Consider the following 18,214-nt stretch of genomic DNA (forward strand, 5'->3'; position numbering starts at 1 on the left):
ATAAATAAAAAAAACAGACACAAGCACTGTCTATTATTAACTTAAGTCCAATTAAAGGTGTTGTTGCTGCCACATCTGACTAGTAGTGTTTTTGACAAGTACAGGGTTTAAGCATTTGGTAATTAGAGGGAGAAAGTATTACATCCAAGTGATTGTCTGTTAGTCGCCTTTCCAGTGGCAGCTCCTCAAGAGTTTAGGGAGCTTTGCATTCAGGTCTCTTCAGAACACAATGCAGCGCTCCTTGGGGGACAAATCATTCGTTTCAGACAGACTTTAGCCATTAGCGTCTGACAGTACTGTCCAACTGTTTTGTCACACGCTCTCTTAGCACTTAACATACACGCATTTACCGTGCTTAATGTTGAATGGTGGTCTGCAGATGGAGTTGCTAAGCTTAAGGTGTTTAAATACTTGTAAGCTTGCATTCAGTCGTCATTCATTTCCAGAGGAGGTCCATGGAGTCCACAAAGAGGCTGAGAAGATTTCTCTTATTAAACTTAAAAATTACTCAGGGGCCCTCAAGCCAATTTGGAGGACAGATAAAAAATACATTAAAAAATAAAAAAATAATGCTTTCCAGTAAATAGTTTTTAAGAGTATTCAACTGCAATGGCAAATCAATGGCAAATCTCACACGGAGCAGCATGCCTCGGTGGATGAGGTAGTTTTAAAGGGTTAGTTCACCCCAAAAATGAAATGTATGTCATTAATGACACCCTAATGTCGCTCCACACCCGTAAGACCTCCGTTCATCTTCAGACACAGTTTAAGATATTTTATATTTAGTCCGAGAGCGTATGCAAGTGTATGCACACTATACTGTCCATGTCCAGAAAGGGAATAAAAACATCATCACAGTAGTCCATATGAGACATCAGTGGGTTAATTAGAGTCTCTTGAAGCATCCAAAATACATTTGGGTCCAAAAATAACAAAAACTACGACTTTATTCAGCATTGGCTTCTCTTCCGGGTTTGTTTTCAAACCTCAAATAAAGATTCAAACGGTTATGAATCAGCGTATTGATTCATGATTCGGATCGTGTGTCAAAACTGCTGAAATCACGTGACATTGGTGATCGAATCATGAATCAATTCAAGACTAATTAACCCACTGATGTCTCATATGGACTACTTTGATGATGTTTTTATTCCCTTTCTGGACATGGACAGTATAGTGTGCATACACTTGCATACGCTCTCTGGCTAAATATAAAATATCTTAAACTGTGTGTGAAGATGAACGGAGGTCCTACGGGTGTGGAGCGACATTAATGACATAAATTAAATTTTTGGGCGAACTAACCCTTTAAGGCAAGCCACTTTACAACGAATGCTTTGCTCGGGTTTCAAACAAAGTGTGACACGAACACCAAATGGCCACAATCAGGCGGTGCAGGTTGAAATCATGCGGTGGTGTGGAAGTCCTCCTTACCCCCAGAGCCCCACGCCGTGTTGACGTTACCGTTTCTCATACCTCGACTGCGACGCCGGCTGCGGTTTGGGTCGGTGTAGAAGGTCAACTGCGGCTCACTGTCCGCCTCCGTTCCAGAGTCCCCATCCGGGTTCAGGAAAGTTGAACCCGCTGTAGAATTCACACAAAAACCATCCATCAACTCATTCATCAAACCAGCTTTTTTAAAGGGTTAGTTCACCCAAAAATGAATTGAAATCCGATGGCTCAGAAAGGCCTTCATTGACACCAATGTCATTTCCTCTCTCAAGACCCATAAAGGCACTAAAGACGTCGATACAAAGCCCATCTCACTACAGCGGCTCTACAATCATCAGGCCAGAATAGTTTTTGTACGCAAAAAACAACTAAATAACGACTTATATAGTGATGGGCTCATTTCAAAACAAATTTGAACATTATGGATCAGTGAATCGATTAATGATTCGGATTGAGGGTCAAACAGCCAAACTGCTGAAATCACGTGATCTTTGACGATCCGAATCATGAATCGATTCACTGATTCATAACTTTCAAAGCTTTGTTTTGAATTCGGGCTATCCATATATAAGTCGTTATTTAGTTGTTGTTTTTTTGCGTACAAAAACTATTCTGGCCTCTTCATCAATGATTGTAGAGCCGCTGTAGTGAGATGGGCTTTGTAACGACGTCTTTAGTGCCTTTATGGGTCTTGAGAGAGGAAATGACATTGGTGTCAATGAAGGCCTTTCTGAGCCATCGGATTTCAACACTAATATCTTCATCTGTGTGTGAAGATGAGCGGAGGTCTGACGGCTGGCCAACCACATTAGGGTAAGTAATTAATGACCGAATTTTCATTTTTTGGGTGAACTAACGCTTTAAGTATGTAGGCCCACTGTCAAGTATCCAGACAAACCTTCTCGTTATTTGTGTGTAAAATAACCATAAACAAATTACACAGAAATTATGCTGGTCCCAAAAACAAACAATGTCAACATTAATTGTTGACTGCCTATGCAATTAAATATTAGATTATTTCAAAGTCAGTTTAGAAGGAAAATAATAGACATACAACAACATTTCCAAACACAATGTCATTCTGAGGGCTTGAAATTAAACCAATGTGACAGCATGACAATAGGATGATTTTTTGTCTAATTGCCAATCCTTTTGTTACTTATCTAGAATTATTGATTAATACAGCAAGTAATTATACAAAGCCACCCCCGACAACAGATTCATTAGAAATATCAAACTGGAAAACAATTTTATTATTTTTATTTTTTGTACATATAATGCAGAAAAACCAAATGAAAAAGTGTTTGCTATTTAAGTAACATGTAAGATATCACTGTACTATACTAAAGAGTTAATGATAGGGGTGTAAAGGTACAAAGAAATCGCACTGAACCGTTTCGGTACAGGACTTCTGGTATGGTGCATGTGTGTAGCGAATGGTACCGAATGCAATCTTTAACAGCTAACAGTCGGCTTGTTTTACACACGGATCATACTTCAATCTGAGTTCCCACACGAACATATTAAACGTTCGAAACTCAAACGATGAATGCAGTTTTGCCGCTCTTTAATGTGGCGTGACTGATCACTGTATATGCGAGTGAGCGCGATCATCTCGTCATAGTCAGAGAATAAACATGAATGAACATCTGAAGGTGTGTTGAGGATACGTCACAACTCACTGAAACGCATCATATGTGGTGTAATCGCTCAATCAGTGTTTCAACGGCGGACAGACGTCAATAAAACAGCTTGAGAACAATGACCTGTAGCATCACATTTACCTCAGAAGTCCTTCAGTGTCCACAGCTGTGAGTTCACTAGAGGAATCAACTCTTTCCCTGAATATATGACCTATATTAGCCTATATATTCACTATATTAGCCTATATATTCACTATATTAGCCTATATATTCACTATATTAGCCTATATATTCACTATACACTGTAAAAAATCCAACTTGCAAATTGTTGACTCAGTTTCAGATTTTAAGTTGAGTGGACAAATTTTTGACCACAATGTTGAGTTTACTTATAAGGACGATTTCACTGCAAGTTTACTAATATGTCGTCCACTGAACACAAACAAGTAAGTTGAGAAAACGTAATGTTTTAATTTATTCATAACTTCCCGTCATCGCGCATGCGCAGAATGTCAGCGCTGTATCTTGCACGGGGTTTCCTCCTTCAACCACGCTTTGGAAGGGACTGGATTTCATCTGGTTGAGGTAAGTTTTCTTTAAGCTTTATGAATAATTTAAGCTACATATATGGCACACCTTGTTTGTTAAATGTTAAAAGACTAAACTCATACTAAAGCATGTGGTGATTAGTTATCTTGTTTGTTATCTGTTATGTTCGGTGATCCTGTTAGCAATCTGTTAACATTTGAAGGTATATATCAACATATACAGTCAGAGTATGGCTGGATGGACTATATTTTAATGGAGACTATATAAAATGTAGGCCTATTTTGCTAGAGATTGTACACGTAGCACAGTAACGTCTATTTAAAGCTTCACTTTGTAATAAACTTTTTTTATGTTCAAAATTGACGAAATAGATACAATGAGCAAGTACTTTATGAATCCATTTTTTAAACCGTGTTTTTGTCTTATTTTGAATCATTACGCTACACCTATAATACATGTTTATTTTGGGACTATTTTAGCTCAGTCGGCGTCGATGCGGAGTAGCACAATACTTTCGGCGTGACTCGTCCTCATAGACATAAACAGAGAGAAGTAGCTCCGACTACAATGTTCTTCCGCAAGACGCATGCACACCGTTTTGTTTTGATTAACGCGCGCCAAAAGTTACAGCTTCAACGTTATTGACAACTTAGACAAGTGTGAGGAAACATGCTTGAACGAGAAAAGAATAAGAAGGACGTGCATGATGTTAAAAATGTTAAAGACAGCATGTAAGTGCTAATCTTTTGTGTTTATTGCAATTTGATAGTGAAACATATACCCAATTTTGTCAAAAAGCTCACAGTGGGTAGCATTACCTTAAACACAGTAGGTTATGTCTTAATTGAACATAAATAATTTAGTGAATCCAAGATGTTTTAGTAGGATGTATTTGATATGTGCTTTAGCTCTTAAAGTGAAAGCAATCTAAGTACCTGCCGTCTTGTGTATATATTGTTACTCAAACAACAAGACAACATCACTTAATGCTCTTTTGTATCTTTATAAATACATTTATATTTAATTAATACAGTGAAGACTGCATTGGGTTGTAATATCTTTTTATTATTCCATTTCTGTAATGCTACATGATAAATTAACATACTGTAACTGCTTTTGCGTTTGTTTTTGTATTTGTCCTGTTTAGAAAAGAAAAGAAAAAGCACCAACATCAAACATCAGTGATGCATTGACAAAAATCTGGCAGATGTGCAAAAAATGTGACCTTTTGAAAGATCAGGTGAGTTTATTATTTTTAGATCTAAATGAAGTGTACACTTAATTTTTACTGTTTTAACAAAGTTTTTTTTTCAGGGTCTGTGCTGAGTATTACAGGAGAGCACCTTTTCCCTTCGTTGGATGAACACACATCTAGTTGTACAGAGAATGGAGATGAGATGAAGTTCTTACAACTTGAACATCAGGTAATTGTTTAGCATGTGATATATGTTTGATTAAAGGTTGAATGGTGTCATCGCTCTGTCAAGCTAAGTCCCATGCCTCTCTTTGGATATAACTTGTTCCATATTTGTTTTTTCTGTCTTTCAGTCACATACACTCTATTGTACTTGCTCAAAGAAAGGCCACAACTTTCAGAGGGACCTTTGTTTATGAGAGAAAATTTTGGAAACATCCTGAAGACTTGCCTGGTAAGATGATGTGTGTCATCATCAGCATATACACTCATGCCTGAAATACTTCACCTGTTCACCTGTTTATCAGGTCTATTTTGTCAAAAAGCTCACAGTGGGTAGCATTACCGTAAACACAGTAGGTTATGTCTTAAGTGAACATAAATAATTTAGTGAATCCAAGGTTTTTTAGTAGGATGTATTAGATATGTGCCTTAGCTCTTAAGGGGACAGCAATCTATGTACCTGCTGTCTTGTTGTTACTCAAACAACAAGACAAAATCACTTAATGCTCTTTTGTATCTTTATAAATACATTTATATTTAATTAATACAGTGAAGACTATGCATTGGGTTGTTTTCACATTGTATTATTCCATTTCTGTAATGCTACATGATAAATTAACACACTGTAACTGCTTTTGTGTTTGTTTTTGTATTTGTCCTGTTTAGAAAAAAAGAAAAAAAGCACCAACATCAAACATCAGTGATGCATTGACAAAAATCTGGCAGATGTGCAAAAAATGTGACTTTTTGAAAGATCAGGTGAGTTTATTATTTTTAGATCTAAATGAAGTGTACACTTCATTTTTACTGTTATAACAATGTTTTTGTTTTTTTCAGGGTCTGTGCTGAGTATTACAGGAGAGCACCTTTTCCCTTCATTGGATGAACACACATCTAGTTGTACAGAGAATGGAGATGAGATGAAGTTCTTACTAGACCAACATGAACATCAGGTAATTGTTTAGCATGTGATATATGTTTGATTAAAGGTTGAATGGTGTCATCTCTCTGTCAAGCTAAGTCCCATGCCTCTCTTAGGATATAACTTGGATATAACTTGTTCCATATTTGTTTTTTCTGTTTTTCAGTCACTCCATTGTACTTGCTCAAAGAAAGGCCACAACTTTCAGAGGGACCTTTGTTTATAAGAGAAAAGTTTGGAAACATCCTGAAGACTTGCCTGGTAAGATGATGTGTGTCATCATCAGCATATACACTCATGCCTGAAATACTTCACCTGTTCACCTGTTTATCAGGTCCTTTTAGGTATACAAACTTATCATTTGCTCTCTGTCAGCCAAAAGGCAGAGTAAAGAGACGAAAGCAGGGTACAAAGTCATGGTAAAAAATACTAAATTGAAAAATCATATTTGAATCTTTCTCAGTGATCAGTTTGATTTCATCTGAGAGCACAAATTCAACAAGTTGTTGTTGAATCAGCATTGTAATTACATCAATGCTGAAATGGCTTCTAACAGCACAGGTTCAGGTGTGGCAGTGTTTGGGCTTGGGAAATATATTATGTTTATCAGTTTTAGTTCAATGGCTGAATTTGAACAAGCTTAAAAGGTTAGTTCAACTAAAAATGAAAATTAGCCCATGGTTTGTTCACCCTGAAGTCATTCTAGGTGTATTGGACATTCTTCATATACGCAGAGTTAAATAAAAAATATCATGGCTCTTCAAAGCTTTATAATGGCATTGAATGGTGGTTTCTGTTTTGAAGTCCATAAAAGTGCATCTATCCATCATAAAAGTGTATCATTCATTCATTCATTCAAGCGAAGTAGCGTGTTTGTGTAAGAAAAATATTCATACTTAAAACTGTATAGACTAAAATATCTAGCTTCCAACGGTATGCAAGTCAACATACGCTTGTGTGTGGGGCAGTTATATGATGGATAGAATAGCTGATGGATGGGTAGGTAAAAATGCGCTTTTTAATATATAACTCTGATATAACTCTGACACAAAGAAAGTTATATACACCTAGGATGGCTTGAGGGTGATTAAATCATGGTCTAATTTTCATTTTTGTGAGGAACTAACCCTTTATAATCAGGGCCACCTTTACTTTTCAAATAAAGTTACATGAGCATGTTTAGGAACACACTGAACACACTGTGGTCCACTGGAAAATCCCTAATTTTATGCTTATTTCTATTGCAGGACATAGAGCCAGGATAAAGGGAGAAGATGAGGATCTTAACCATCTTTGAAAATGATGCCACCATCCACTCAAACCCAAATATAAGGTGCCCCTCTGTAGTACTAAGAGCAGATTGGACCAGGTAATGTGCAATACCTTTGCTGCAATTGTTACTAAATATTTTTTTCAAAAGTGTATAATGTTCTTGACCCCCAGTGCTCAGCAAGAGTCTGGTCCTTAAAAAAATTGCTGCAGTCTTTATGGATAATTATAAGGTTGAGCATTTATTTATTTATTTCAGTTTGTACTCTAATTTAGTGCATAATCTTTTTTTGTTTATAAATATTGAAGAGTGGAGTAGAAGTTCATCACCTTCTAATGTACCTATTGGAGACAGAAAATGCTGTTTTGCAGAATTGTCAATAAAAATTTTCTGTAATGATGGCAATGTATTTTGTATTGTGTTGTATTTTCAGTGTGGTTTGTTCTGGCTGTATTTGGATTCTTAATGTGGTGGGTACACAAGTATCTGGGTTAGATATTTGAAGAAAGTTGAACCAACTTACAAAAAGTACAACGTTGAGTTAACTTAAAAAAATAAAGCAACCAGCTGCAAAGCATTTTTGAGTTTACTGAACTCCAAGACCTCTGAAGTTGTGCTAACTTGTTTCTTTGAGTTGGACTGGTAAGTTGAAAAAGTTGAACCAACTTTTTGGTTTTAAAGTTGAACCAACTTACAAAAAGTACAAAGTTGAGTTAACTTAAAAAAATAAAGCAACCAGCTGCAAAGCATTTTTGAGTTTACTGAACTTCAAGACCTCTGAAGTTGGGCTAACTTGTTTCTTTGAGTTGGACTGGTAGTTAGATGGACTTACTGAGTAAAGTATAATTAACTTAATCAAATAAGTTTAGTGAACTTTCAAAAATGATTTGGCATAACTTCAACCACTGAAGTTGAGTAAACTCAAAAATGCTTTGCAGCTGGTTGCTTTATTTTTTTAAGTTAACTCAACTTTTTTTTTTTTACAGTGTATTAGCCTATATATTCATTATATTAGCCTATATATTCACTATATTAGCCTATATATTCACTATATTAGCCTATATATTCACTATATTAGCCTATATATTCACTATATTAGCCTATATATTCACTATATTAGCCTATATATTCACTATATTAGCCTATATATTCACTATATTAGCCTATATATTCACTATATTAGCCTATATATTCATTATATTAGCCTATATATTCATTATATTAGCCTATATATTCACTATATTAGCCTATATATTCACTATATTAGCCTATATATTCACTATATTAGCCTATATATTCACTATATTAGCCTATATATTCACTATATTAGCCTATATATTCACTATATTATCCTATATATTTATTATATTAGCCTATATATTCACTCTATTAGCCTATATATTCACTATATTAGCCTATATATTCACTATATATTCACTATATTAGCCTATATATTCACTATATTAGTCTATATATTCACTATATTAGCCTATATATTCACTCTATTAGCCTATATATTCACTATATTAGCCTATATATTCACTATATATTCACTATATTAGCCTATATATTCACTCTATTAGCCTATATATTCACTATATTAGCCTATATATTCACTATATTAGCCTATATATTCACTATATTAGCCTATATATTCACTATATTAGCCTATATATTCACTATATTAGCCTATATATTCACTATATTAGCCTATATATTCACTATATTAGCCTATATATTCATTATATTAGCCTATATATTCACTATATTAGCCTATATATTCACTATATTAGCCTATATATTCACTATATTAGCCTATATATTCACTATATTAGCCTATATATTCACTATATTATCCTATATATTTATTATATTAGCCTATATATTCACTCTATTAGCCTATATATTCACTATATTAGCCTATATATTCACTATATATTCACTATATTAGCCTATATATTCACTATATTAGTCTATATATTCACTATATTAGCCTATATATTCACTCTATTAGCCTATATATTCACTATATTAGCCTATATATTCACTATATATTCACTATATTAGCCTATATATTCACTCTATTAGCCTATATATTCACTATATTAGCCTATATATTCACTATATATTCACTATATTAGCCTATATATTCACTCTATTAGCCTATATATTCACTATATTAGCCTATATATTCACTCTATTAATAATAATAATAATAATAATAGATTTTATTTATAATGCACTTTTCATTCCGAAGAATCTCAAAGTGCAACAAAGGGGGGTAACACAAAAAATGAATAACAAGTAAAAATACAGAATACTACAAACAATCAACCAACACAGAAAACAGAACAGAAACAGAGCTGATGGTGAACAGAAACAGAGCTGATGGTGAACAGAAACAGAGCTGATGGTGAACAGAAAACAGCTGATGGTGGAAGTCTCTGTTAGCTCCGCAGCACACTGTGGTCCACTTCATGTTTAAAATTTCTCCCAGCGGTGTGTCCTGATGACATCGCTGAGGCACGACAGCTGAAGACCAGATGATGGGTCTTCTTCATGATGATTCAAACGATGGGGATCGCCGCAGCACCATGCAGGAGGCAGAACATTCCTCCGGGCACTTCTGTGGACACACCGGGGCCGGCGCAGATGTCGCTCCACGGTCGCAATGCAGGACGGAACAGCGGCGCAGCCGAGAAGCAGAACATCCCAACATCATGCCGGACGCCGACGACGAGAGCCCGGATGACGCTAGCCCGGTGCAAACTTCAGCCACCATGCAGCTTAAGCCCAAGGGAGACCACCAGTGAGCACCCGCGGCGAGAAACATCAAATGTCCTCCAAACCAGAAACCAACCGCAGCAATTCAAACGTAAACATTAGAGAAGCGGTTGAAAACGGCGAAACGACGAACAACGAGTTCTCAGTGGCTGCCAGCAACAGTCCCAATTGTAGCTCTGACTGTTAGACTAGTCACAAACATAAGGAAATAAAATAAAATGTAAATCTAATAGTACATTAACATGATTTGTTGTGGGTGGAGAAACGGCGAACAGACAACGCCAGCGTCCTCTCCCCCACGTAGCCTATTAGCCTATATATTCACTATATTAGCCTATATATTCACTATATTAGCCTATATATCCATTATATTAGCCTATATATTCACTACATTAGCCTATATATTCACTATATTAGCCTATATATTCACTATATTAGCCTATATATTCACTATATTAGCCTATATATTCACTATATTAGCCTATATATTCACTATATTAGCCTATATATTCACTATATTAGCCTATATATTCACTATATTAGCCTATATATTCACTATATTAGCCTATATATTCACTATATTAGCCTATATATTCACTATATTAGCCTATATATTCACTATATTAGCCTATATATTCACTATATTAGCCTATATATTCACTATATTAGCCTATATATCCATTATATTAGCCTATATATTCACTACATTAGCCTATATATTCACTATATTAGCCTATATATTCACTATATTAGCCTATATATTCACTATATTAGCCTATATATTCACTATATTAGCCTATATATTCACTATATTAGCCTATATATTCACTATATTAGCCTATATATTCACTATATTAGCCTATATATTCACTATATTAGCCTATATATTCATTATATTCTACTGAACCTGATGTCTGGATTATTAATGTGTGTTTAAATAAATCAGTCGTGAAAATGACAGCCACTGTGTGTAAATGATTACATCTCAACAACGAATTCTAGTAAAAACATAATTTTATAATTAGATTTAGAAGTTAATGCAAAAACTGCCTGATGTGAGGTTTACATGTTTGCACACAATGTGTTATTTGAGTGTTGATTATTATATCTAAACATGAATATCAGCTGAATTAAGGCTAATAGTTTGGGCTCTGTCCTTTAATATTATAGTGATGTGTGAGTAAGGACTCCCTATTGTTCACAGCATTATATTAAAGAAATGTTTTGTTATAATTGAACTAATTTGAGGATACTGTTAAAATATACATACATACCGTTAATTGTGTGTACCGTTACACCCCTAGTTAATGAAATAATGTAATGAATGATACACAGATAAGCACAAGTCTGAATACAACAGATATTCACATCATATGATCATATAATAGCATTTTGACATTAATGTCCGCAAAGCATTCAAATACATGAAAAACACATTAGAAACTGGATAATTACAAACATACATCACATACACACAGCGCACACCAACGTGACATACAGAGAATAAGCCGGAACCCATACAGTAATCATCGTTCTGAGAGATGTGCTTCTCCTCTCAGAAGAGTATTGAGTAAATATAAGTAATGAACAGGAGGTTAGGAGTGTGACTGAGATAAGATGCACGCCTCCGTGGGCTCTTTTTTCCCCTTGCACAAAAGACACAATTTACCCGTCAGAGCTAGACAAACGCTTTCATTATGCAGCGTGAGAGGAAGAGATGCATGAGCGCACTGACCCGTAGATTAGACTGCCTCGCAATGATGTGAAATAATGTTTGAGTTACTCCGTATCCACACAACAGTGTGGCTATCCGTTAACAACATCTCTGCTGGTGCAAAAGAGAATCAAATAATTATCATTTATAGATGAGCCATCTGTACGGAATGATCTGCACAATGCTCATTTTGGCAATATCATTTCATCCCACCATAAAGCAACACATGAAATATTCAAAGCTGTGATGCAAACAACATGCAGGCGGGTCACAAGAACAGCAAGGGTTGTTTGGCCCTGCAGTGAAATCACAAATCTAGAAAGAGATCTGAAAATAAGACCATCGCAATACAGTGATCCCCGCAACGATACACACTGTAAAGGAGGAGGAAAACGTACGAAAACCAGTTACATTTACATTAAATCATTTAGCAGACGCTTGTATCCTTACAAAAAGGGGAGAGCAATAGAAGCAATGAAACAAACGAGGCCAACAACCTGCAAGAGCTGTAAGAAGTCTCAGTTAATTAGCACAGTACACAAACGTGTTTTTTTTTGACAAACAAACAGAAAATGTAATTGGATAGTTAAGTGCTAGTCTATATTGGTAAATTTTTTTTTTTCAATGGCTACAGTTGTCCTCAATATGTCTTCTAAAAGCATGCACACTGTCAAAATGATTTTACAGTAAGCATTTTTGAAAGAATTCACTAAGAATTACCAATTACCGTTTTAAGTTGCATGCACTGTCTGCATTGATTTAAAGGTGGGGTAAGTGTCATTTCAAAAGCGTTTTAGAAAAAGGACTCGGGCCGAGTGGGATAACAAACTTGTAGCCAATCAGCAGGTAAGGGGCGTGTCTACGGTGAGAAGAGAGGCTCAGTGCACGTCATTATTCAAAACACACGAATCACACAGGACGGACATTAGCCGAGAAAGAACTAATATATGCTGCTTTTGCTTGACTATGCTCGTGTGTCATGTTCGCTTGTTTGTCCATTTGCGATTATATTGTGGCTCACTTCAGCGATGATAAAGACCTGTTCATTTCCACACCATATGGAGCATCTAGATCTCCTCAGTGTTTCAGGCGTCAGCTCATAAAATGTGTCTGACAGGTAAGATACTATACTCCTAATATACCGGTATGTTTGTTTCCTCTTTTCATCTATATTACCCATCTGGTCATAATTGTAATATATGTTGTTAGCTGGACAATCGAGCTTGTATAGCCTACTAACTTTCGAGTTGTTCATGAGAACGGTTTGTGTTTTGTGATTGCTATAATCTGGTCATAATTGTAATATGTCGTCAGCTGGACTGTCGGCTCGTGTTCTATCAAATTGTTTATGAGAACGGTTTGTGTTTTGTGATCGCTATAACTCTAATCTGGTCATAATTGTAATATGTCGTTAGCTGGACTGTCTTGCTCGTGTACTATCGAATTGTTCATGAGAACGGTTTGTGTTTTTGTGATGGAAGGGTGACTTTTTCATTGAATATTCGACCTGGATTAGTTACACACAGATCCTGCCGTAGTCATCTCCTGGGTTACGTATGTGTGGGTGGAGCTATCAAAATAGGGGCGAGACCCTTTTTAGGGGTAGGGGCGTGTTTGTTTTAGTGATTTAAAATATCAACAACCGTTACCAGATAGCACTGACCCCACCTTTAACATCCCAAATGTGACCCTGGAGCACAAAAGTCTCACGGGTATATTGTTACGTCACAGACAATGGTAGAAGGGGCGAGGACTCAAGGGCAAGGAAAATGAAAATTTATTGAAAAAAATAAAACAAATACAAAACAAACACCCACGAGGGGGCTAAAACACATTAGAATATAAAACAAAACCTCAAAACTTACCAAAACAGATTCACGGGGAGGACGGGAGACGCAGACATGAAACAAGGATCCAACACAGACTGACAAACACAAGGAGCTTATAAAGGGAAGAAATCAAGAGGGAACAGGTGGGAGAAATCAACACTAATCAGATAACAAGGGGAGGGATCTGACAATAGCTGTGTCTCATCTCGGAAGGCTGCGTCCTCCGGAGGTCGCATTTGATGGCTGCATACGTCATAAGGCCGTCTCATTTCAAAAAAGTGAGTAGGACTCTCCAAATGCGACCTTCGAATGCGTCCTTCTTTCACAGGAATTCGGAGTGTGCTTGAGGTGTAGCCTTCACGGCTGGAGATAACCCAGAATTCTTTGCGTCGGCGTTAATAACCATCTTTTTTTTATATTATATGAAAAAACGGCACCACCGTTAGATATACATGCAAGCGTAGATGTGGTGTTTAAATGTGAGTAGTTTTTGTTTTTGAAGCTATATTACCTCAAACAGATAGTTGTGGTAAACAGGATTACAACTGTTTAGTACTTTTTTAAACATTTAGGACAGTACATTGCTGTCAAGACAAGAAACATTTCATAGTCATTTTCAAGTTATAAATAATTTTCATTCATATAACTGGCGTGAGAGCGCAACGAGGTTGAACGTGTTGGCATAGCAACGTGATACTTCCTGCCTGTGTGTCCTACGAAGGACGTCTCGTTCAATTCTGATTGAGGACGCTCCGTATACTGCATCCTACACAGGACGTGTCCTCCGGAGGACGCAGCCTTCGAAATTTAACGAAATGAGACACAGCTATTGACAGAAGCACATGCTAGACATAACAAAAGCCACATGTGCACACAAGACAGGACAGGCATGGGACATATATCTGAGGAAATAGCCATTGTATGGGTCAACATTATCCATGGTTATTTTTTGGCAAAATCATTAGGATATTAAGATCATGTTCCATGAATATATTTTATAAATGTTCTACCATAAATAGATCACAAAATATATTATAAGTAGTAATAGGCATTGTTAAGGACTTAATTTGGGCAACTTTACAGAAGATTCCAGATTTTCAACTATTGCCCTATCCGTACAAACCATACATCAATGGAGAGACTATTTATTCAGCTTTCATCTCAATTTAAAAAAAAGTGACCCTTATGACTGGTTTTCTGGTCCAGGGTCACATTTAGTACATGGTTATATCATCAAATGTTCATTGATAACATCTGCCATGATCAATAGAAAATAGAAAACACACAAAAAACATTTATCCTAAATAAAATTATACTTACTGTTAATCGCTTACAGGTAAATAGCGGTGAATAGAGTGCAATATTGAGCCTAATTTACATTGTAGGAAGGCATGTTTGCAGTATTTTTCAATGCCTGGTTAAACTGAATGCCAGATTAATACACTGCATGCTTTGTGCTTAAATACCGTGCAATAGTGGGTTCGACTCATTTATTTCCAAATGCCTTAAGAGTACAAGAGTAAAAATGGCTCAGCTTTATGATATAATGAAAATCGAACAAAAAGCTGATGAAACACCTGGCATTTAAGACTTTAAATGCTAACAGCATTTCGAAATGACACATGCCGGCACGGCAATGCCTCTTTTTGTATTCGTAACAAATGAGAACAAAAGAAGCACCTTCACAGGAATTAGCCGTAAACCTCAAAGAGCAGGTGAGGATTGTGCGCTAGCCTCCACAATTAGGCAGGGGCCAAAGGTGCAAAGCTCCGTGGAGGGGAATAAAAGATGAGCTCGTTTAAATATTCAACACGGAGCGCTGACAGCTTCTCGGCATGCAGTGCAGGTGCACACGCCTCCTACAGCCAAAAAGTTATTTTGTACCGCCATTCAGGGTGCTAGAACTCAATCATTTGCAAGGTCTTAGAATCACATTGTCACCAGAATGTTCTCACAATGAGGAAAGGTGAAGAACAAACACCTACGCCGGTGCGGCTGACCTACAGCTGAAAAACGTCAAATGCAACAGTTCTAATTTGTATGATGAAAAATGAGGAGTATAAATAGATGAAGTGAGAGATTCAGGTGTGATTGAGAGAAAAAGAAGAAGAACTTGAGAGGATCTGAGCACTCACACACATTCTGCTCCGGCGACGTGAACGGAGTCTAAACATAGCCTTAGCAGCTTTAGTGTTCGCTCGCTCATCTCAACAGTCATGGTGTTCATTAGAGAAGAAAAAAGAGGACATTTCAAAGGAACAGAGCCACTTTGTCTGTAATCATGCAATAATAATAATAATAAAAATATTGCCGAACTGTGATATTGCCTAATAAATAAACAGGGCAATATCAGTATATGAAAAAATACATCTGGATCTCGTATTTTGGAGATCAGAAAGCGCTGTAATTTCAGGGTTCCCACTCTTTTTCAGCCTTAATTTTCCCGGACATTTTCAGTTTTACTACGACGGGAATATAAGACAAGGATCGCGCCAAATGTTGCTCTCTGAGTCTTTTAAAATGCAGAGAGTTTATTGCCATGGCATATCTTTTGCAATATACAGTATACATATCAAAGGTTTATTTACAGTCTCACACTGAACTGACCGACAGCTTCAGTGATTATTAAAGGAGCACTTTACTTGTTTTTTACGTAATTTAGTCACAAATATATAGAGTCGGTGGGCGGGGCTTAACATAATGACGGCAGAGTTGCACGCTACTTGAAAACAAAGAAGCCTGTGAACAGTGGTCTTTTGAATCGGCTCTGGAAGACTTGGAGTTAAGCTTTTCTCTGAGAAAAGAACAAAGAGCGGCACTGAAGTCATTCTTAAAAAGGGAAGATGTGTTCGGAGTTTTGCAGACCGGATACGATAAAAGTTTAATCTGTCAACGAGCTCCGCTTCGCATAGCTCTGGTTGGTTGTAGCGCTATCCAATCGCGTTCAGAGGGAGTTTGACAGACAGCCGTTTATCCGCCCCACAGATTGAGCTGACAATGGTGAGTTTCCAGACCAAACATCTTGATGTGAGTCTGGCTTGTCAGGCTAGGGGGAAAGATAAAGTGAGTAGCATTTGACTGATTGTGATCTCAGCATGACCACTCGCTCCTGTACGAGCAACTTTTTTTAGGCTACTGATTTGATGGAAGTCTTCATGTGAGTGTACATTTAAATATATATATATATATATATATATATATATATATATATATATATATATATATATATATATATATAATTCAGTTCTGTAAAGCTTTTTAATGAGGACAGAATTCTTGAGTGCACCTTTACATTCATCTGCAGTAAATGGAAAATCCAAGTGAATTGGGTATAAAACAAATGCTGGTCTGAAGGTCAGAGAGAGGCCGTACGTCTGCTGGACTGAGGTAATGAAGCATTAAAACATGAGCAGAGAGTCAAATATTTGTGCAGCTAGGAAATCATATTCTTACTCAAGGAAAACACTTCACTAGACATCAGATATTCGTGCCCAAAGCACATCTGAGAGAGCAGAATCTACGCGGCTTAAACACATGCAGATATCAACAGACCTCCACCGCCAACCAATATCACAGGAACAGCAAAGAGAGTGGAAGACGAATATTTGTGTGCGGTTATGATTACACACAGACGGTGGATGGAATGAGATCGGTGTGAAGGGATGGGGACATTCAGTCGGGGTGCAACAGCTCAGGTTTATCATGGCTTTCTGTACCGTTCGATTAATGCCAATGAAAAGACATATTATTTTCACTATTTGAAATAAAAATTAAATATGCTATTTTGAGGTCTTTTTGGAAAAAAATTAGTACTTTTATTCAGCAAGAAGACGTTAAATTGATCTGCAGTAACAGATTTTACAAAAAATATATATGATAAATATATCAAATAAATGTTCTTCTGAAATGTCTGTTCACTAAAGAATCCTGAATAAAATGTATAACATTTTGCACAAAAAATATTACACAGCACAGCTGTTTTCAACTTTGCTAATAATAGGATACATTTCTTGAGCATCAGATCCTCATATGAGTGATTTCTGAAGGATCATATGACAATGAAGACTGGGGTAGTGATGATAAATTCAGCTTTGATCACAGGAATAAATTATATTTAAAAATATATTAAAGGTGCAGTATGCAACTTTCCGTCCACTGGAGGGCGCCTATTCAAAACAAATCCGTAGTTTGATGACTCCAAGTGTGAGCGCAGCATCTTGGGACATGTGGTCTTCACCTCACAGCCGGTGGAAAATAGGACTCGGCCAGAAATCATGTTCATGGATGCGGTTATTAACGTTACTGTAGTGAAGCAGAGCAGGACCGAGTGTTGAGGAGCTGAGCACGGCTGCTGGAGCGATTGTTACACAAACACACGCCTCCCGAACACCGGGACTTTTATTATGACGGGACGGGACACAATCGCCGGGCGCCTGCACTGATCCGCTCTTCCGGTTATGATTATGAGGTAAAGCAGCTCTGTTTATCATATTAGATATATTTAAGTGTGTTTAAAACGATGTTATGACGTTACTCCGTGCGTTCACTTGTTCACACTGCTAAGAGTAAAGCGCTCCTGGCAAGTAAAACCCGAAACCGAGGGTAGCGCAGATATGACGCGATTGACAGGCGAC

At 36.7% G+C, this 18,214-nt stretch overlaps 1 protein-coding gene and 1 long non-coding RNA gene across 5 annotated transcripts in view; one reads left to right on the top strand and one right to left on the bottom strand.

Moving 5' to 3' along the window:
- Positions 1 to 18,214, bottom strand: part of astn1 (astrotactin 1) — a 423,229-nt gene that overhangs the window by 291,684 nt on the left and 113,331 nt on the right. Inside the window, exon 5 of one of the 3 annotated variants that reach the window (XM_067453477.1) lies at positions 1,435 to 1,584. The exons of 1 other annotated variant lie outside the window; for it this stretch is intronic. In XM_067453477.1, the coding sequence (XP_067309578.1) occupies positions 1,435 to 1,584 (150 nt within the window). The remainder of the gene's footprint in view (positions 1 to 1,434; positions 1,585 to 18,214) is intronic. One more of the 3 variants, XM_067453478.1, reaches the window with a different exon arrangement.
- On the top strand, positions 3,401 to 7,903 carry LOC137089914 (uncharacterized). 2 transcript variants are annotated; one of them, XR_010907796.1, is made up of 8 exons: positions 3,401 to 4,375; positions 4,792 to 4,884; positions 4,959 to 5,068; positions 5,193 to 5,293; positions 5,728 to 5,820; positions 5,899 to 6,014; positions 6,150 to 6,244; positions 7,231 to 7,903. It is a non-coding gene; the product is annotated as an uncharacterized lncRNA (long non-coding RNA). The 2 variants fall into 2 exon arrangements; XR_010907795.1 differs by having other exon boundaries at positions 3,401 to 3,680.

This window comes from Pseudorasbora parva, chromosome 9, assembly GCF_024679245.1.
Source record: "Pseudorasbora parva isolate DD20220531a chromosome 9, ASM2467924v1, whole genome shotgun sequence".
Taxonomy (NCBI): domain Eukaryota; kingdom Metazoa; phylum Chordata; class Actinopteri; order Cypriniformes; family Gobionidae; genus Pseudorasbora; species Pseudorasbora parva.